Here is a 20,518-nt window from a genome sequence, read left to right on the forward strand (position 1 = left end):
TTGTTCCTTTTCTGAGGCAGTGCGTTTTGGCCCGTTGTTGCATAAACCATATTTACCTCCGTCAGGCGGCAATATTTGTATTTTAATTAATTATTTGTATAATATTATATTTAGCTTCATGGTGCCACAAAACTCTGTGTGAAGCCAGAGAGGATTCCGGATTGTGGTAGAAACCTCTCTCCCCGTTCAAGTCCAAAGTCTCCTTCGCTCGTGGTAAAATATTTGCCGAAAACATCCCGTTGATGCACTGAGTCGACCTCGGTTGATGCTTTACACTCATTTTACAGCGTTTCTGCCTGAATGACGCTGAAAAAAGTGATCTGAAAATATTTTAGTTTGTTGTTTTAACAATGATCTCACAGGCAGAACTAGTCACAACAACAGGTGAGTCTCATTTATCAAGGTGCATTCACCTTCTCTTATTCCTGTGTGTGACGTCCTGTTTGACCAAGCAGCACATCGACAACAAACATCCGCCTACAGCCCGTCGTGTCCAAACAAGGCGCTACGGGCATCAAAGAATATGTACAAAAATGCAGCATTTTCCAACCCAAGTAACCTGTAGGTGTGGTCGAACACGATGTGAAGGGGATCCAGGCGTGATGTCTGCATCGGGGGTTTATTTCAGAGACAGTAGCACCACCGTGTGTTTGAAAGTGTGCAGTTTAAAGACAGCTTGTGGATGCAGATCAGTTCATTTTGGTGCAGGGGAGAAATCTTTAAACGGGTACCCAGAAAAGCGTGAATATACAAATATTATTATAATTAAATGCCTCCAAAAGAGGGTTTAGACCTTAAGGGACACAGTTGATGGACTGAATAACAATTTAAAAAAAATACAGCCAATAATATTTATTGACCCTGTAAAACATTTAAACCCCTCCCTTTAGTGTCGGCGAGCATCTCCAACCTGTACCCGGGCTGCGAGAACGTGAGCGTGCGGAGCCGCAGCATGATGTTCGAGCCCAGCCTGACCAAAGGCGTCCTGGAGGTCTTCTCCCCCGTCAGCGGCGCCCTGTCTGCGGCCGACGACCAGGCCACCAGGGCCATCGACATCCAGCACGGCAGCATCCACGGTGAGGCCCCCGAGTGAGGCCAGCGCGGCCGCACCCCCCAACTACGGCGCCTTGCTCTACACGTCCCTCCTTGTGTCCCTCTGCCAGGGGTCGGCGAGTTCAGCGTGTGGGAGTTTTCGGGGAACCCGGTCTACTACTGCGCCTACGACTACTTCGCCGCCAACGACGCCACGGCCATCCACCTGGTGCTGTTCAGCCTGGAGGAGCCGTACGAGACGCAGCTGGGGCACATCACCTACTGGCTGAACCTGCTGAAGGCCCTGCTGCTGCCGCAGGACGACATCGGTGAGCACTCGGGTCAGCGGTCACATGTTGGGATGCTTTCACCAACAGAGAAGAAAAGGATTGGTGTGTTTTTCTCTTTTGTTGTGTGCGTCACTGTAACTTTTTAAACTCTGCACAACGCTGCATTTGGTTCCGTCTTCTGAACCTGCTGCAAGTCCTCATAACCTTTCATGTGAACATCGTGAATCTGAACCGCGTCTTTTCTTTTTTTTCTCCTCCTGCAGCCTTCGGGGGGCGGGTCCAGCAGCCCCTCACCGTCGTCCTGGTGGCGACGCACGCCGACCTCGCCGACGTGCCCCGCGCCTTCTCCGGAGAGTTCACCTACGACAAGGAGGCGGCCCTGCTCAAGGAAGTCCGGAACAGGTTGGCACCGGAACCGAGGACTTTTATTCAAAATAGACGCTTATCTTATTCATAAGACACTGTGCTGCCCTTGAGCCTCAGCAATGGTTGCCATGGAAACGTATTGATGAATTGATTTATGTTTCATCAGCACCATCACTCTTCATCAGCACAAATGGTCCTTAGAGATTTAGGTCCTTTAAATGTTCATTTGTTTTTAAGGTTCGGGGTCGACCTGCAGATCAGTGACAAATTATTTGTGATGGACGCCGGAGCCTCGAACTCCAGAGACATGAAGCTGCTGAGGAGTCACCTTCAGGAGCTCCGTGCCAACATCATCTCTGTGAGCAACTGCTCACACGCACATACTCTCTCTCACACACACACACGTACGTTTACATATATTAATTACCCCCCCCCCGTCCCCTCCTTCCAGAGCTGCAGCCCCATGACGCTGCTGTCGGAGCGTCTGCTGGCGACGCTGCCGACCTGGAGGAAGCTGAGCGGACCCAACCAGCTGACCTCGTGGCAGCAGTTTGTGAGCGACGTCCAGGAGCAGATCAACCCTCTGGTCAGCCAGGACCACCTGCGCACCCTGGCCCTGCAGCTGCACAGCATGGGGGAGGTGGGTGTCGCTTCGGGACGCACTGGATGCAGCTGCGGGAAAAACGAACATATTTTAGAGATCACACATAAAACACAATTTAGTTCAATATGTTCAAACTTGATAAACTTATATTTATTGAGATTAAATATGAATCTACGATAAATCCAACCTAAGCTCTTTTGCAGCTGATGCATCAGACGACCACCAGGGTGCGCTATTGGTTAGAAGATAAAAGCCAAGTTATCAGCTGTAAATAATTACTCAGGAAATTTGTTTCTTTGTGATTCTATCAGAGAAACTTACGTCATCAATGTGTTGCGATTCTTTTCACTGGTTTCCCCTCACGGTTCCCTCATCGTTCTCCTCCCTCAGATCAACATCATGCAGAGCGAGACGGTGCAGGACGTCGTCCTGCTGGAGCCTCGCTGGCTCTGCAGCACCGTCCTGGGCAAGCTGCTCTCCGTGGAGACGCCCAAGGCCATCCACCACTACAGGGGGCGCTACAGGCTGGAGGAGGTGCAGGCTCTGGCTCCCGAGAGCGACGTGGACGAGCTGCTGCAGATCCTGGACGCCATGGACGTCTGCGCCCGCGACGCCACCAACCCGGAAATGGTGGACATCCCGGCCCTCATCAAGACCAACGGCCTCCACCGCTCCTGGACCGAGGAGGAGGAGGAGGACTCGCTGCTCTACGGCGGCGTGCGCCTCGTCCCCGCCGAGCACCTCACCCCCTTCCCCTGCGGCCTCTTTCACAAACTGCAGGTGAACCTGTGCCGCTGGAGCCACCAGCAGAAGCCGGAGGAGGAGGGCGGCGAGGACTTTGACGGGGAGATCCACCTGTGGACCAACGGCGCCAAGGTGAGCCAGGGAGGGGCGGAGGCCATGATCCTGCTGGTCAACCACGGCCAGGGGCTGGAGATCCAGGTGCGCGGCCACGAGTCGGAGCGGGCCAAGTGCTACACGCTGCTGGACGCGGCCTGCAGCATCACGGAGAACCTGCTGGCCTCCACGCTGCCCGGGCTGCTCACCGCCAAGTACTACCTGAGCCCCCAGCAGCTGCGGGAGCACCACGGCCCCGTCATGGTCTACCAGCCCAAGGACTTCTTCCGCGCGCAAGTCCAGCGCGAGTCTTCGCTCACCAACACCATGGGCGGCTACCGGGAGAGCTTCAGCAGCATCCTGACCTTCGGCTGCGCCGAGGTCTACCAGCACGGCACCTTGGGGACGGAGGTGCACATGGCGGACGTGCCGCTGCTGGCCCGCAGGAAGCTGTGCCGCATGCTGGACCCGCCGGACGCGCTGGGCAAGGACTGGTGCCTGCTCGCCATGAACCTCGGCCTCACCGACCTGGTGGCCACACACGGCAACGGGACTCCCAACGGCGCCCCCGGGGGTCTGGACGGCGCGACGCCGCCGGACCTGCGGGGGGCCGCGCCGCAGCCCAGCCCCACCGCGGCGCTGCTGCGGGCGTGGAGCGGGCGGGCGGACAGCACCGTGGGCGTGCTGATGGCCAAGCTGAGGGAGCTCGGCCGGCGGGACGCCGCCGACTTCCTGCTCAAAGCGTCGCCCGTGTTCAGGGTCAACATGGAGGCGCTGGTCGCCGCCGCCGCCACCACCAACGGCTACCCCCCCCCCGCCGCCGCCTGCAACGGCGGCACGTCGTACAACTCCATCAGCTCCGTCGTGTCCCGCTGAGGTTGGGGGGTGATGAGGCATCGGGGGTGGGGGGGGCAGGTCGTGGGGGTTCTCCTGTCCTCGCCGAGCTTTGACGTTTCCGCGTCACGGCGAGCGTGGAGTGCAATCGTCCAGCTGCTGGCTCCTTAATGCGCTCCGTTAGGTTGCCGTGGGAACCAGACCTTTCCCTCCCGCTCTGCACGCCGTGGAGCCGACGGCCCCCAAAGATGAAGCCCTGCTTTTACTCTGTTGTGCTGCTAGTTCAGATTGTTTCCCCCAAGTCTCACTCGTCTTTCAACACAGACACTTTAAATCAAAGAGAGGAATTTAAAAGAAGATGTTTGGACCTTTTTATTAAATATCCAAATGATTTGCCGTGTTTATTCACAGGTGCATTTGATACAATCCCCCCCCCCCCGTCGACGCTTGGTGTTTATTAGATGAGCAGCGTGGCCTTCGACCTCCTCAAAGAGCACAAATAAAAGAAAGCGCAGGTCTTTGCTAACGCTAGAAGAGCTGTGCCTTGTGGACACGTCACGGGGAATCAATTTCAGTCACGTCTTACATGTAGAAAGCTGCTGATGGGGGGGTCGAGGGGGGGGGGGGGGATAATAAAGCAAAACGAAGCGCTTCTTACGGTTAGATTAGATTTTACTGGATGATATTTCTACTGTCGGCGTCTCTGTGGAGGTGAGACGCGACGCATCGTTCAGGGTTAAATGGTGCGTTCACACGGACGATGTTCTTAAAGTGTTCACTCTTCGTTAATCCCAAACTGCTCTAATCTGGTGACACTTTATTTTATGTCATAAGAGGCACCTGGAAAGAAGTGTAATGGGGTCTTAATTATGGGTTGTTTGAAACTAGAATATCACCAGCAGGTAGATGATGTTTGGGATTCAATTCTAAACTCCATAAAATTAACAATTTTTATACTTGATCTAGACGAGTAAAATGTCTCTTTAATTATATAATTCTGATTAGTTTGGACGACCAGATGAAGACATTTTGAAGACTTGACAGTAACATATCACTTCCTTATCGATAGCTAACGTGTCACTTTAAAAATGTATCGATCCTTTTTACTTCTCCAGCTTTAGCCGTGAACAGAAAGGGGGAGACGCCCCCCCCCCCCCGAACCTTTTGTACCAAACTAAGGGGTCGTTTCCTACATGGGGATCTCTTTAAATGCCTCCTGCTCGTCTTCGTTTGAGCGTCTCTGCGTCTCTGTCAGCGTGGCTTCACGTCTCCTTTCTGTTTTCTGTTTTTGTATCACGCAGCAGCAGCTCGGAGAGGTGGCGTGAAGTTAGAAATGAAATCTGGGGGGGGGGGGGGGGGATGAGGGGGTGGGGGGGGCTTTAGTGGACATGAGAACGTCCTGTAGTGAAAGCTGGTGTTTTTATGACACGCTGCACCGAGAGAACAAAGTGCCACAGTGCAGTATTTCCCGTGAGAGGAAACTTTAAATACTACTTGGAATACTCCCCCCTTTGTGCGTCCTCGCCGCTTCCTCCGCCGCGTCGGCCCAAACGAAAAATGAATGTACGCCACGTCCCCGCTGACAATGTAAAAGAATATAAACGCTCCACGTGTCCCCAAAAGGTCAAACGCAACGTTTTATTTACGTTTTGTTCTACAGAAGCTTTTTGCCAACACTGTGTGCCTAAAACACACGGGTTCATTCCTCTTGTTGTTGTTGTTGTTGTTGTTGCCTTGTACAGTATACGAGCTGAGGAGAGATGTTTCACAAAGGGAAGTGAATATTACGTTTTTGTAAAAGCTGGGAATCACTATATTATTATTATTATCATTATTATTATTATTATTATTGTTCTCATCCTTGTGTCTGTTCGGTGTCTTTTCTTTCTGGTTCTGACCAAAAAAAACGAGTGGATTTAAAAGTGTCCCTGAGGAACATTTCTTTGATCTCTGATATTTTCCCCTCCGATCGCCACATTGCACACCTTGTACCTTGTACCTTGTACCTTGTCTCTCTTTCTTTTTTTTGTCGCTATTTATGTTACGTTCTTTTAGCATGTCCTGGAATGCCATGTTCTTAGTACTTCTGACACTCGATAGTGTAACACATTTTATAATAAATTCTTTACCTGAAGTTCTCGTCTCTCTCATAATTGAAGGTGGTCACTCTGTTGATTCTTGTTAAAGGGAAGGTTGCAGGTCTTTTGTTTGAATCGTTTTCGCCACGTCGACAAAGTCAACAGAAACATGTTTATTTCTCACACAATGGTTTACTTTTTCCTCTATTTTCTTGTCTTCTTCCCACTTAATGATTTGTCAAATGAAACCTAATCAATAATTAGTCTAAGCAACCGGTGGCGAATGTCACATGACAAAAGTTCAAAGATCCCAAATGTTGAGTAAAAGAGACACGGATCAATAGGTCGATCACTTTCCTTATTCTCTGTACGAGGGAGCAACAAAACAACATCCTGTTGCTGCTGGATTAGATTCTCAGTTCATCGTCTTTGATCTGATGAATATCTACTCAAGCTATCATATAAACAGCACGTATTGATCCTGCCGTTGGTGTTTTATTTATTTTATTTTCACTTTAAACGAGAGCCAATGACGTTCCCCGTGCGCTTTATGATATTTTAGCATATTTTTTTACAAATGAAAAATGAGTATAATTCTCTTTTAAGTGATTTTCTGTCAGACACTGAACTCTTTTCTTACTCTGCCCCGTAAATAAAAGATTTAAAAACCCTTTCATTTTTCTTGCTCTTGTTTTATAAGTATTTACATATTATTTGTTATCTCGTACGTCTTTTGTCCTCCCTCCGCTCACATGACTCGGCGTTGACAGTTTGACGTTTAACCCTTTTGTAGTTTGGACACTTAAAGGATGACCCGTTAACGTGAAGACATTGACCTCAAACAACATCCGTCCGTTTGCTTTCCTTCGATCCCTCGTTTTAAACCGTTTTCCCTGCAAAGGTTCACCGAGCGATGAGAGACATGAAGAACCTGTGGAGACGCCGTTCTTCCTGGTGACGACTGGGCACGGGAAGTCCAGACTTCCACTTCCTGCGTGGCCGCTGCTCCCAAGGAACCATCTGCTCCTGGTGAAGGACCCACTTGGGTCGCTCAGATGCTACCGTTCTGTTTCTGGTCATTTAGCAACAGTCAGTTGAATTTATTACAAATCCTGTAATGTGTTGTTTTCAGATTTCAGAGGCCTTTCGGTTATGAAATGAACTCTGCAACTTAAGTTAAATAGTGGAATCTGATTGAATATTTAAAAACGAGGAGCTGCACAAGAACCGAGTCTGTTGAATTTCAGACACGTTACGAGACCTTCATCGCTAAAGTTCGCCCAGGTGTTGATGTCCAAATGTCCACGTTTTCTGTTTAGTAAGTTGATTATTTTGGGGGGAACAGAATAGAGTAAATAAATAAATAATCCCAAATCCATTGAGTTGTTGCACTTCAGGTCTCTCCCCCCCCCCCCCCCCCCCCCAGAGATAAGATAGTATTATTGTCTATTTACTGCCTGTCTAGATATTGAGCGTTGTCATCACACACATTCCTGCGTCAGTTACACAAAAATCCAACAACACACAGCAGCGGCCCCCCGTTCATCAGTCATCGGGGGTTTGCTAATCTCTGCGTCTTAATCTCTGTCTGACGGGTCCGGAGAATCTATAAAGCAAACCTATAACGATTGACGAGCTCACACAGTTCTGCAGATCTCCATCAACACAAAATCGCTAGTCGGTTTCGGAGAAGCATTCCGACGTCTGCGGCTTCAGGGCCGCTGAGTTGTGAAGCTGCTGCAGGGTTAGCGTAGCTTAGCATAAACACTGCAAAGAGGGTTGCATCTTGTTTAACTATTTTACTCCCATTTGTAAATAATCCTACCCGAGGTAAACTTATCATAATGTGTAAAGATTGTTCAGCTTTATGTACAGAAATTGTATAATTAGTGATAATTTGCTTCAACCTGCAGCATAAATCTGCTGATTGAAGATGAAGGCATCAGCAGAATTGATCAATATGTGGAGCATTATGACAGAGAGATGCACTTTTAATGCATTTTACTCCCAGTATCCAGGCAACGGGGCACGAATGTGACCGACTGACGGCTCAAACAGGAAGTCGACCGAGTGAGTCGCTCCACTTGAGCCTCGTGATCCGGTCACACTTTCTGCTAACGAAAGGGAACTTTATTTTAGTCCAATGTGAAGTTTGACGCAGCGTGACAACGTAAAAAAAAAAAAATGATGCATCACATCCCAGATACGGATGAATCATCTGATAGATGGTAGTTTGAGGTTTGTGCTCTTCAATGAATTTATTACAGTACATTTTTATACAATCTCATCAGCCCAAACTAATCAAAGCACTAAAGTACTGTTATGTTATTGAAACTATATCGTATTAATGGTTATTATTCCTTACTTTATTTTTGTTTTCAGCTTTTACTCAAGTGCAAATCTGAACAGAACCTGAATTTCTACAGCTGTCAGTCAAATATAAAACATCAAAATGAAGTGCCGTGGAAGTGTAAAGTAGCTTAGAACATAAATATTCAAGTGGATAAACCACTTAAAAAGTTGATTAGAGTCACACACCAGCAGCGTCCCAAAAACAAACTAATTTGTTCGAAACTCATCAGCGTTTTTTGCCTGTTTCGCAATCTCATCAATCACATGACCTTTGACACGTATTAACCCAGACTGAGAGTTCAGCTGTGGAGCTGATTGTATTATCCATCCATCCATTAAGAGGAAGAGAGGCCGTTTATCTGACTCCTTCACACACCATCTTGAATGATCCTTACCTGCGGAATATGAGTGTTGTGCAACAGCAGCAGCCAATCAGTGTGTGTGTTTACATTCACGTGATAAGGTTATGGCCACGTCTGTGCGCTACGGCAACGCTTTACGTGGGGATTATTCTGCATGTACATGACATTTAGTTGTTATTTCCTTTTCTTCCTACTCTCGCATCAGCACTTCTTCTTTGAACTGTAAGAAGACTTTCGGGAAGCTATTGTCATGCAGTATCGCTTCAGGTCTTCTGTAGATTCCTTCATTGATTACTTTGAAATCAAATTTCCGCAGAGAGCTGAAACCACTTTGTTCACCTTGAACCCACTGAGTGTTCTTTTTTTTTGTAGTAGTATGATTTGATTGAAAGGTTTTTCATCAATAAAACCTTTCAGACAAACAACCCTGATATCTTAAATTTACACAAAAACAGCTGCAACAATCTGCAAAAAAACAAACAAAAAAAACCCAGGGAGACATCCTGTCCCCTTCTGGCGAAACCATTCCAGATGGAAGGAATCACGTGCATCCGTGACGTCACGCGCCAGGGGAGGGCGGGCCCAGGCGAGCATGGACCAATGGGAGAGCTCGGTGCCTGCTCAGCCAGGCCCTTATAAAAGTTTGTGCGGCCCGCATTCAGCAGCTCAGTTTCCACTTGGACCACGAACGTGAAGAGAATACAGTAAGTGGAACGTTTCTATGTTGTTGTGCTTTCTTTAGTTGGCGAAAACAAGCATCAACTTGTTGCCCGAAACCAAAAAAAAAACTCTGTTATATTCGGGCCAAAGGGACGTTGTTGTTAATCGTCCCAGATTAACACCATTGTCCTTTGGGGGAAAAAAGGCCGATTCATGGTTTTATCTCATTTTTAGCGCATTTTCCCGGTTCCCAAAATCAGGCTTTTTGCGGTGACGCGCTTTTCCTCGCCGCCGTGTTCCATCCGGCTGCCTTTGTCCCGGTCTGCAGCCCCGCTGGCTCCCAGCAGCCGCTCGTCCCTCCGAACGCCTTTAAACCGGCGTCCGGCGCCGTTGGATTCGGTGGAAAAAGCCGCTCGCTTCCCCCCGGTTTCCCTTCTCCTTTTCGTTCTCGTTTTCGTTTTCCGGCTCCTCGCGTCGGATTAACCCGGCTTGTGGCTCTGCGCCGAGGCGGCAGATCCCGTGACTCCAGCCGACAAAACAAAAACAGGTTCTCGTCTGGATCCAGTTATTACCCCCCCCCCCCCGTACGTTGCATAACAACCCGCAGCGCTCGCTTTCTAGTATTTGACGCAATTACTGTCGAGGTTTTTTGTTAACTTAATTTTAAATAATTTTTCGTGCAGTTTCTCTTTAATCCTGGTGTTTTCTCGATGAGTCATTGCCGAGCACAACGTGTACCAAATACCTCCCAGAAGAACCCGGCTATCGCATTTCATCACATCTTGTGTGTGTGTTTTGTTGCACGGAACCGCGGTGCTTCCTGGGAAATGGAGTCCTAACGCCTGCTGTTTGTTGTGTGTCTCCAATAGGAAGCCATGATGCTGCCTCTAGCCTTGTTGGCCGTGTGCCTCGGCGCGGCCCTGTCGGCCCCCAGCCTGGACCCCCAGCTGAACGACCACTGGGGCCTGTGGAAGCAATGGCACACCAGGGACTACCACAAGGTGACGTGGGGGCATCCTGTCCCTCCGGGTTGAAATTGTAATATTTAATATTATTAATAACACTGCTGAATGTGTTTGCAGATGGAGGAGGGCTGGAGGAGGATGGTGTGGGAGAAGAACCTGAGGAAGATCGAGCTCCACAACCTGGAGCACTCCATGGGCAAGCACTCGTACCGCCTGGGCATGAACCACTTTGGGGACATGGTGAGACGTTTATACACACACACACACACACACACACACACACACACACACACACACACACACACACACACACACACACACACACACACACACACACACACGTATCAGGGCTCTTTGTGACGCAAAGACTAGTTTGATAACTACCAAAGTAAATAGAGGAAACGCTGCAAAAAGAACATTTAAAAAACCACTGTGGAAGCAGTCAAATTCACTGGTTTCTTCAATATTGTACATATGACCTGAACTTTGCCCCCCCGCAGACCAATGAGGAGTTCAGGCAGCTCATGAACGGCTACAAGCACAAAGCCGCCAGGAAGCACCGGGGGTCCCTGTTCATGGAGCCCAACTTCCTGGAGGCGCCGCGCTCCGTGGACTGGAGGGACAAAGGCTACGTCACCGCCGTCAAGGACCAGGTGCAGATCTGTCATGTGTTTGTGGGTGTGATCTAGCAGTGGAGACGGTCCCAATAGGGGCCTGCCATCAAACCTCTCCCAAAACATCAGACCCAAATGACGGCAAAACACAAAACCGGTCCGACGTTTCTACACGAACAGCAGACGACACCATTGTGTAACGCGACCAGTTGCTTCCGTACAACGAAAGCACTTTGTCCACTAGAGTAAATGTTTGGCTTGGACAGAGAGATAAGGGTGTGTGTGTGTGTGTGTGTGTTTATCTCTCCTCACACTCCTCCCTCACTGTACAGTCTGCTCAGCTGGAGGAAACCACACACACTCATTAGAATGGAGACTCACTGAAATGAAAACCTTATTCAAATCTTCAAAGAAGGTTGAGCCGTACTTCTCTTTTTTACCGACTAAATTAAAGGTGTTTTTCTTTTTCAGGGTCAGTGTGGCTCCTGCTGGGCCTTCAGCGCCACCGGCGCCCTGGAGGGGCAGATCTTCAGGAAGACGGGCAAGCTGGTGTCGCTGAGCGAGCAGAACCTGGTGGACTGCTCGCGGCCCGAAGGCAACGAGGGCTGCAACGGGGGCCTGATGGACCAGGCCTTCCAGTACGTGGAGGACAACCAGGGGCTGGACTCCGAGGCCGCGTACCCCTACACGGGCGAGGTGAGCGGCCGCCACGGGAAACCCGCCGTTTTGTGGAAACGATGTAAATGGTTTCCAGTATAGTTGCTCACATCTTTGTCTTGTGCCCCCCCCCCCCGTCAGGACAACCTGCCGTGCAAGTACGACGCCATGTTCAACGCCGCCAACGACACGGGCTTCGTGGACGTCCCGAGCGGGAAGGAGCGCGCGCTGATGAAGGCCGTGGCCGCCGTGGGACCAGTCTCCGTCGCCATAGACGCCGGTCACGAGTCCTTCCAGTTCTACCAGTCGGGTCAGCACGCGTTACCCCCCCCCCCCCCCTCCCCCCTTATCACAGTTCTCTTGTAGTTATTCTCTTGTAGCTGACTGGTTCTTTTGTATTTTAGGAATCTACTACGAGGACAGCTGCAGCAGCGAGGAGCTGGACCACGGCGTGCTGGTGGTGGGTTACGGCGCCGAGACGACTGACGAGGACGGGAAGAAGTACTGGATCGTGAAGAACAGGTGGGTCTGAGCGAGCCGTGACCCAGGCGGCGGCGGGCTGCTGTGATCGTACGATAACCGTCTGTTTGTGTCGTCCTCAGCTGGGGCGAGAAGTGGGGCGACGGCGGCTACATCTACATGGCCAAAGACCGGAAGAACCACTGCGGCATCGCCACCGCCGCCAGTTATCCGCTCGTCTAGCGTTGCTACGGCAACGCATCTAGTTTCTTCTTTTTTTTTTGGTAAAAAAAAAAAATTGCAATAGCTGGCCGGGAGCCGCGGACGATGAGGCTTCGGTGAGGGCGCCGGCGGCGGGAGATCGCACAATGTTTTATAAAGAGAAACACTGTTTTTAGGGAAATGGCGCCATTTTATGTTTGGCTGGTTTTCTGCCAATTTTATTCAGTCTGAAAACCTTTTGTCGAGTGTTTTATTCTTTGTAAATACGCGCGTGTTACTTGGTAAGTGGTAAATTAACTTGCTTCGGGTCATTGTAAAGATTCTTTGTTTCTACTTTTACTACGATCGAATAAAGTTGTGAAACACTACTTCATGTTTTGGGATTTTTCATGTTTTTATTTTGACTGCATGCACCATTACTCTTGGTTTTCAAAGCGTTAAACAAGGTTTGCAGCGCAAAGACTTGAGTCGCATGATTTCATGTGACAGTGGGCTTAAAGCATTTGGATCATATGTAAGGCTACTTAACTAGAGCTACTGCTTATGAAAATGGGTCAATACAAACCATATGATACATAGTCTACAATGACTAACGTTTTGTCATCTGGATCAAGTCACTAATGATGCATTAAACTCCCTTGGTGGTAAATTAAAGTCAAAGGGATGTTTTTAGAATGTTTATTTTAGTCTAATTCCAGTAGTTAAACTGGATTTACCTTTACAGACATTACATTTGATTTTGCTAGTACGTCATTTCAGACTTAAACGTTATGCTTATTAATATCACACCTGATATTTTGAAGCGTTAAAGCAGCTGATGCGTGAGACAAAATGCAGATAAAAAAAGCGAACTTTATCAGAATGTCGCACAAACAAACCAATTTTGAATCCACTTTGAAAAGATTTTGCTGAACAAAATGTGTTTTTAAAGTGAGTGATTTATGAGATGCAAGGACAAGCTGAAATGTGTGAAAAGCTAAACGATCACAAATAAAAAAAACATTCTAATTGTTCTATTGTCTTACAACAAATTTGACGCACCTTTTCAAAGATCGCATTAAAACAAAACTCTGTCGTCGGGTAGAAGCTCACTGGTGCTTCCTCACAAAGGTCAGGTACTCGTTGACGTCGTCGGGCGAGCCGACCACGAAGGGCACCCGCTGGTGGAGGGCCTCGGGCTCAACGTCCAGCACCCTCTGGGCGCCGGTGGTGGCGACGCCGCCCGCCTGCTCCACCAGGAAGGCGATGGGGTTGCACTCGTACAGCAACCGCAGCTTTGGATTGGAGTCGACGATTCATGGGGGGGGGGTCAGAAAGACACACAAGTTAAAGTTTGTCCAAAGCTCTGTAAGCAAAGTGTGTTCTTCAAACAGTACTTTTAAGGCAAGAACTGCTGATTTACTAAATAAATAATCAGCTAAAGTTAGCAAGCCCGCTAGTTCGCGATTGGGCTAGAGTAAGGGATCAGGCTAGAGTTCGCAATCAGGCTAGAGTTCGCGATCAGGCTAGAGTTCGCGATCAGGCTAGAGTTCGCGATCAGGCTAGAGTTCGCAATCAGGCTAGAGTTCGCGATCAGGCTAGAGTTCGCGATCGGGCTAGAGTTAGCGATCAGGCTAGAGTTAGCGATCTAGCCAACCAGCGGATCGATGAGCTGCCATGTTATTGTAACGCTTAGAGGGCATTAACACTTCCTTTATTTTGGGACATAGATTTGTCATAACGCAGTCATGTAACTTTATATAACTAACTATAAAGAATGTTTTTATAATGTGCTTTGCTGACGTCACAACAGTTAACAGTTAAAAGTGGTCACAAACGCTGTGTGCTGAAATGTTTTTCAAAGTAAAAGATCGTTGTAAATGGTCAACAAAGAAAGCAAGTTCAGAATAATCCCAGCTGACAGGAGGAAAAGGTGAGAGGTTGTTGTTTATCTCTTGTGAGCGTCCTGGACTTTGTCTGAGCTTAATTTACCACAGGACTGCAAGGCCCAGCCTCGGGTTACACTACCGCTAAATCCCCGGAACAGGGTTCCAGGAACCGGAGCCTTGATCCGCGGCCCTTTACATTCGGACCCCATTCCTGGAGGCCGACCCGGAAGTCAGCACCACATCGGGTTCCTCGACCAACGGCCAGTGGAAAGTTTCACTCCATTTTACTGCAGGAAATACGCTAAATACGCAGGAAAACTAACTTTCCCCACATTTACACGCGTTGTTGCCGTGGTAACGTGGAGGTCAGGCGGAGGTCAGCGGTTACCTTTCCCTTGGGGCTCTTCTCGTTGGCGGGGTACATGAAGATGCCTCCGTAGGCGATGGTGCGGTGGACATCTGAGACCATGGAGCCCACGTAGCGAGCTCCGTAGGGAGCGCTGCCGTCCTGCAGGGACAAGAATTACTGTGTTATACAACACTGCTGTGATCCAGGTCCAATGGTTTTTACATGTCCCATAAGCCCATTGGATATAGCGCTTGGTGATAGAGCTCAGGGGTGATAGCTGATGGCATTTAACTAGCTAACTGTATCCTAAGCTAAGCTAGTTATCCGGGGTTAGCATTCTTTTGTTACATGCTTCTGTTTTCCTGTTTTAACCTTTTCTCGTTTCCCTTTTAAATTCTATAAAGAACAAAGTCAACTTCAAAGAATCAACTTGAAATCATTTAACGTTTAAATTAAATTACTTTAAATTACCTTTTTGTTCAAAATAACGTTGAACCTAAACAAATGTAAAATAATCGGTGGAGGAAATATATATTTATTTTACTTTATTCGTAAATAATTTCATGCTCATCTATTTTATTTATGTGCAGAGTCCAGTGCATTACTTTTTAACTTGTTTTTTAAGTATGAGATTCAGAGTAATTGAATGGAGTATTTGTCTCGTATAGATTTGACGACAGTTCAATTACAAACAAACAAACTCTCTGCAGCTCGTTGGAAAGTTGCAGCTGCAGCAGATCTCAGAGATCAAGGAGTCGCTTTGACCCGCTGAGCGGCCAACAGCGGAGGGGTCAGAGTGCGTCTGCCTTACACAAGCACGACAAAAGCGAGCGATGCCTGCTCCTTTAATTCGTGCCCCCCCCCCCCCCCCTCCGTTCTGCAGGTCACATTTTAACGCTCAATGCATCCAAACCTCACCCCACAAAGCCAAGGCCCTGGAGCGAGCGCTGTGCAGCAAACCTGCAGAGCCTGACGCAGGGTCATGTGCTCGCTGAGTCACGTCCTCACGTCATGGTGAGGGAGTGGTGCAAAAGTGTTTGTGCACTGTATCCCCCCCCCACCCCCCCCTGAAAGAATACCCGCTCCCACAGTAGACTCAGAAAACACAGACGGCAGCAGTTCACACAGCGTGAAACTTTTTTTGGATCACGTTGTTCTTTTTTGATACAAAACACTCAGGAACTGATTAATGAATTAATATCTATTTTTATTCAAAGAGTGTTTGATAATAAAGTTGCAGATATATATACACATATAAATATATGTTTTATTTATTTTTTAAATGACATAACCTTTACATTCCCGGTACAACCGTGTGAGCCGCGTGTTTTTTTTTTACTGTTTCGACACACAGAGAAACCGCGTGACTCGTGCTGGGTCATCATGAGCAGAGCGAAACACGACAACCAGAGTTCAACCAACGTTGATTCAGAAAAGCACGTTTCTCTCATTGGAACGCCAAAGCGGACACTTTATAAAGTTTATAAAAAACCGAAAGCTGCCCCCTCATCCTGTGAAGAACAACACACATGCAGCAAGACAATGGAACCACAAATCCATTCAAACAAAGCATGTGAAGCCTTCAGAGCAACCTGCACAGAGGAGAGGGGCTTTATGGCTTCATGGAGTGGACTGAAACTTTTTGTGGGATCTTCTGATACTTTTACATTTTCCATTGCGTTGCTGGAGTCACTGATTCCAGCTGTTTACAGCTGTTGTTCTCTAAGCGGAGCCGTGTTCGGAGACTCCAAATGCAGACTTTAAGAGACGTTTTTACTCTTAAAAAACATCTCATTTAACGGTGCATTAATGCTACAAAACGTACAAAGAATGTTCTTTGTTGGAGAAGCCTCGGTGACACTGACGAGCAGGAAGGCTTCGCACGGCAGGTTCACGCTGAAGTGCTGAGTCTGCAGATGGTTTTTTCCTGTGGAACACGATGTTTCCTGCAGAGACCCGCGTGTCGCCATCCTGCAGCTCAGCTGACCGTCACCAGCCACGTGGGTCACATGCTTGTGGGCCATGAAGCATCGTTCGCCTCTTCACCTCGAGTGTGGTCTTTGAGGTGACAAACGTTTGTGGTTTGAGAGTCACCTGTTGGCTTGTTCTCACCTGCGGGTACTTCTTGTGCTTCAGGTACTCGTTGATGGAGGGGTGGAAGTACTTGGCGTAGCCCTCGTTGATGCTGTAGATCTTCCCCTTCGGCTTGATCTTCACGTTCTTCTCGGTCAGGATGAACTCGCCGATGGCCTGAAGGTCGGGAACATTAACCGGGATTAAATAAAACAAAAAAACATTGCTTCTCAAATCATCTCATGGTTACAAAATTAACAAAAACTAATTGTACTTTGAGCCATAAAACCTGGAGACAAGTGGCCATCTTTAACCTGATGTCCCCTCGGCCTTTACTCATTTCAATCAAACTGTACTCCTACCTAAATATAGTTATGGAGTGAAAACAGGTCCAATGCCACAGAGAAGACAACAATGTCTTGTTTTTGACATGTTTTGTTTTCTCAAACATACTATATATTGACTTTGGGATCTTGTTTTGGTGGCTTTTTATACTCAAAAAATAACTTTTATAGGTTACTTACAAATATGCCTTCATGTCCCATAAAACTAAAGCTGCTTTTCCAAAGTCATTGGAAGCCAAGAAGCAAAAAGAAAAGGGTAAATCTTAATCTACAATAGGGTGCACAATACAACTCGAAATTTCTTAAATCAACCAGAGGTCAAATCTTAAAGGATTACCACTTTAAAACAACTTCCAATCAATAAACCCTCCGTCCCAGGAAAACATTATTCTTTTGTCTTTATTTCCATGCTGGATTTATACAAGTGTCCAATAAAAACCAGTTTATGTGTGTTTACAGTCTCTGACAGGAATGATTGACAGGATAAACCTGTGTTTTCTCCAATAAACAGCAGCTATGCCCGTGGTGACACCTCCCAACGACCACCCCGTAGTGAGGTGGAGCATCCCGTAGTGAGGTGGAGCACCCCGTAGTGAGGTGGAGCACCCCGTAGTGAGGTGGAGCATCCCGTAGTGAGGTGGAGCACCCCGTAGTGAGGTGGAGCACACGTAGTGAGGTGGAGCACACGTAGTGAGGTGGAGCACACGTAGGGAGGTGGAGCACTCACGGGGTCCAGCATGAAGAAGTGGAGGCCGGCCCCGGTGCTGAGGGCCACCAGCGTGGCGCTGCCGTACAGCGTGTAGCCCGCACACACGATGCTGCGCCCCGGCTGCAGGGCGTCCTTCTCAGTGGGCTCCCCCTCCGAGACCTGAAGCACCAAAACGTGGACACGTGAACGGTCGCTTGCTGCAGCGCCTTCGGAAAAACGAAGGTTCAAACAGCTGCAGGGAGGGAGCTGCATGGGGCCAGGGTTTCTACATCTGCTTTTGCACAAACAATACAGCAATATAAATAAGGATGTCTTAATTGTTGTGTGTAAAATATAGTTTAAACTCAGAGAAACAGGTACAAAAATAAATAAATGCAATATATGTAAATCGAATATGTAAAATCTGTATATACATGCAATTCAAGCTGAAATAAGTAAAAACTAAACAGATAAAATTACATTTATAAGTGATGCTTGAGCGGAGACGACAGTATTCTATATTTGTATCTTTTGTTGCATGTTTTTTGCATGGCCTTCGAGAACTTAAATGACTGCATGCAGCTTAAAAAGAACTCGGATCAGCAGCTCCCTCCAGTGTCTGCAGCGCGTTACTGCAAACAGCGTCCTGTCATATTAAAGTATTCTGACTCATCTCAAATTTCATCGTCTACTTATATTCATTTTCATTATTAATCAAATTTAAAAGTAAAAAGAAACAGAATGAACTTCAACCCCCGTTCAAACAAACAAGAAAGCATTAATTGCCCTTAACAGTAAATATAAACACTTTGTGATGCTTTGTTTTAACTTTAAAGCTAAAATAAGTAAAAACTAAACAGATTACATTACATTTACAAATGAGGCTTGAGCAAAGACGACGGTATTCTATATTGGTCTTTTTTTGTTACATGTTTTTTTGCATGGCATTTGAGAACTTAAATGACTGCATGCAGCTTAAAAAGAAGAACTCGGATCAGCAGCTCCCTCTAGTGTCTGCAGCGCGTTACTGCACCTCAACCGGCGTCCTGTCATATAAAAGTTTTTCACCGTCTACTTATGTTCATTATTATTATTTGTAATATGCAAAACAAGAGAAACTTAATGAACTTCAACCCCCTTTCAAACAAACAATAAAGCATTAATTGTCCTTTTATCCTTTTTAATATAAACCCTTCTCGTTAAATGATCCCACTCACCCGTTTGTAGATGGCGAATATGGTGCCGATAGAAGCCAAGCAGTCGATGTTACTGGACCCGTCCAGAGGGTCGAAACACACCACGTACTTCCCCTGTGGCACAAAAAGCATCCCCCACGTTGCGTCCAACCGTTAGCTCCTCTCAGCAGAACTCTGGTCCCTCTCCCACATCGTCCCCCGCTCACCCGCTTGTCTCTGGGCGTGACCACGAGCTCCTGGTTCTCCTCGGACACCATGCAGCACGTGCTGTAGGACGCCTGCAGCATGTTGATGAACAGCTGGTTGGACAGGACGTCCAGCTTCTTCACGTCGTCCCCCGTCACGTTCACGGAGCCCGCCAGGCCCTGCCTGATCGATTAAATCAGAGTGTAAGTCTCACGGTGGTGGGAAATAATCCCCACTGCACGGATCTCACATGTTAAATATCTTAGATCACAGTATTTCATCCAGATGTGTTCTGAAGGAGGAAGTGTGGTAAATTATTCAGCAGCTTCAGGGCCTCCCCTTCATAAGGAAAGGAGCTAAAAATATTCTTCTACAACTGGTACTAAATGTCTACATATCTCTTGTAAAAAAATACTATTGAGAAGCAAAGTGATGCCATTTTCTGTTTTACTGAATCAACATCAGCAACAAGTGCCAAGATTCCACCAGTCTATTAATGTCTCTACACGTGCAGGTCTTTGGTTGCGCAATGCTGATATATTTATCTGTATTTCAACGTAATATTTACGTTGCATAAAAGCCTCCACTAAAAGAATTTGACCCTTTTTTAGCCTCACAGGAGGTTTCCTCACTTGCAGATTAGAGTGTTGAAATGTCACCGCGCGCGGGAACAATCGTATCGACGCGCGGCCCGCCGTCAGGGCGCCTGAACCCGCCCACCCGCAGCCGGCCCGTGACCTCTGACCCCGCGGCCCCCCCCCCTGCGTCGAGCGTGCACGAGCCGCCCCGTCCGTACTCACAGGTGGACCAGGCCCGCCTTGCGCACGGCGCAGGAGACGGCCTTGACGGCGGTCAGGATGGCGTTGATGAGCTGGGTCAGCTCGCCGGTCGCCCCCTTGGCCTGCCGGCCCGTCTCGATGATGAAGCGGGTCAGGGTCCACACGTCCGTGTCGAACCCCGACTGGTCCGACATGCTGGTTCCTGCTGTCCCTCCCGAGTGAGCCGCCTCGTCCCCGGGCCGGCCCAAGTGGAGCTATTTGTGTGTGTGTGTGTGTGTGTGTAGATGGGGGAGGGGGTGTCAGGTGTCAGCTGCACACACACACACACACACACACACACACACACACACACACACACACACACACACACACACACAGTGAGAAGCAGTGAGTGAAGACTACAGTAACAGAAAGCTGTTTGTAAACTCTCCTTAACGCTTTTTTAACCGAGTTGGCTGCAGCTGCCTCAATAGAGGAAGTGCTTCTGTATGTCACCTTTTCAAAATAAAAGCAAGCGTGGCTGTGTTTTGATCACTAACTGTTGGTTTAAAGGACACGTCTTAAATGCTGGATGTAGAGTGGAAGCACAACAGCAGCTCCTTTAAATGTCACGAGGACTCTGAGCTTCCACCGACCTTCAGCACAAAGGTCAACCGGTCTGGATTAAGTGTCTCTGGACCCTTCAAAACATTTTAATGTCTAT

The 20,518-nt window shown here is 48.0% G+C and overlaps 3 protein-coding genes across 4 annotated transcripts in view; 2 read left to right on the top strand and 1 right to left on the bottom strand.

The window, feature by feature from the left end:
• dapk1 (death-associated protein kinase 1) overlaps nt 1-6,889 on the top strand; it is a 41,563-nt gene extending 34,674 nt beyond the window's left edge. Inside the window, exons 21-26 of one of the 2 annotated variants that reach the window (XM_037482206.2) lie at nt 891-1,076; nt 1,164-1,424; nt 1,586-1,724; nt 1,926-2,046; nt 2,140-2,328; nt 2,683-6,889. In XM_037482206.2, the coding sequence (XP_037338103.2) occupies nt 891-1,076; nt 1,164-1,424; nt 1,586-1,724; nt 1,926-2,046; nt 2,140-2,328; nt 2,683-4,005 (2,219 nt within the window). In that variant the 3' untranslated portion in view covers nt 4,006-6,889. The remainder of the gene's footprint in view (nt 1-890; nt 1,077-1,163; nt 1,425-1,585; nt 1,725-1,925; nt 2,047-2,139; nt 2,329-2,682) is intronic. The other variant, XM_037482207.2, reaches the window with a different exon arrangement.
• A 2,444-nt stretch (nt 6,890-9,333) lies between these two features.
• Nucleotides 9,334-12,700, top strand: ctsla (cathepsin La). The gene is made up of 8 exons (XM_037482343.2): nt 9,334-9,459; nt 10,285-10,416; nt 10,498-10,620; nt 10,881-11,033; nt 11,466-11,690; nt 11,793-11,961; nt 12,056-12,173; nt 12,254-12,700. The coding sequence occupies exons 2-8, from the start codon at nt 10,291-10,293 to the stop codon at nt 12,351-12,353; spliced, it is 1,014 nt and encodes a 337-aa protein (XP_037338240.2). The 5' UTR covers nt 9,334-9,459; nt 10,285-10,290; the 3' UTR covers nt 12,354-12,700.
• A 294-nt stretch (nt 12,701-12,994) lies between these two features.
• Nucleotides 12,995-20,074, bottom strand: fbp2 (fructose-1,6-bisphosphatase 2). Its single transcript, XM_037482373.2, has 7 exons — nt 19,837-20,074; nt 19,057-19,219; nt 18,872-18,964; nt 17,694-17,834; nt 16,662-16,799; nt 14,589-14,708; nt 12,995-13,606 (listed from the first exon to the last, which is right to left on the bottom strand). Exons 1-7 carry the CDS (start codon nt 20,007-20,009, stop codon nt 13,421-13,423), a joined length of 1,014 nt encoding a protein of 337 aa, XP_037338270.2. The 5' UTR covers nt 20,010-20,074; the 3' UTR covers nt 12,995-13,420.
• Between the last annotated feature and the right edge of the window lie 444 nt (nt 20,075-20,518).

This window comes from Pungitius pungitius, chromosome 5 (assembly GCF_949316345.1).
Source record: "Pungitius pungitius chromosome 5, fPunPun2.1, whole genome shotgun sequence".
In the NCBI taxonomy this organism is placed as follows: domain Eukaryota; kingdom Metazoa; phylum Chordata; class Actinopteri; order Perciformes; family Gasterosteidae; genus Pungitius; species Pungitius pungitius.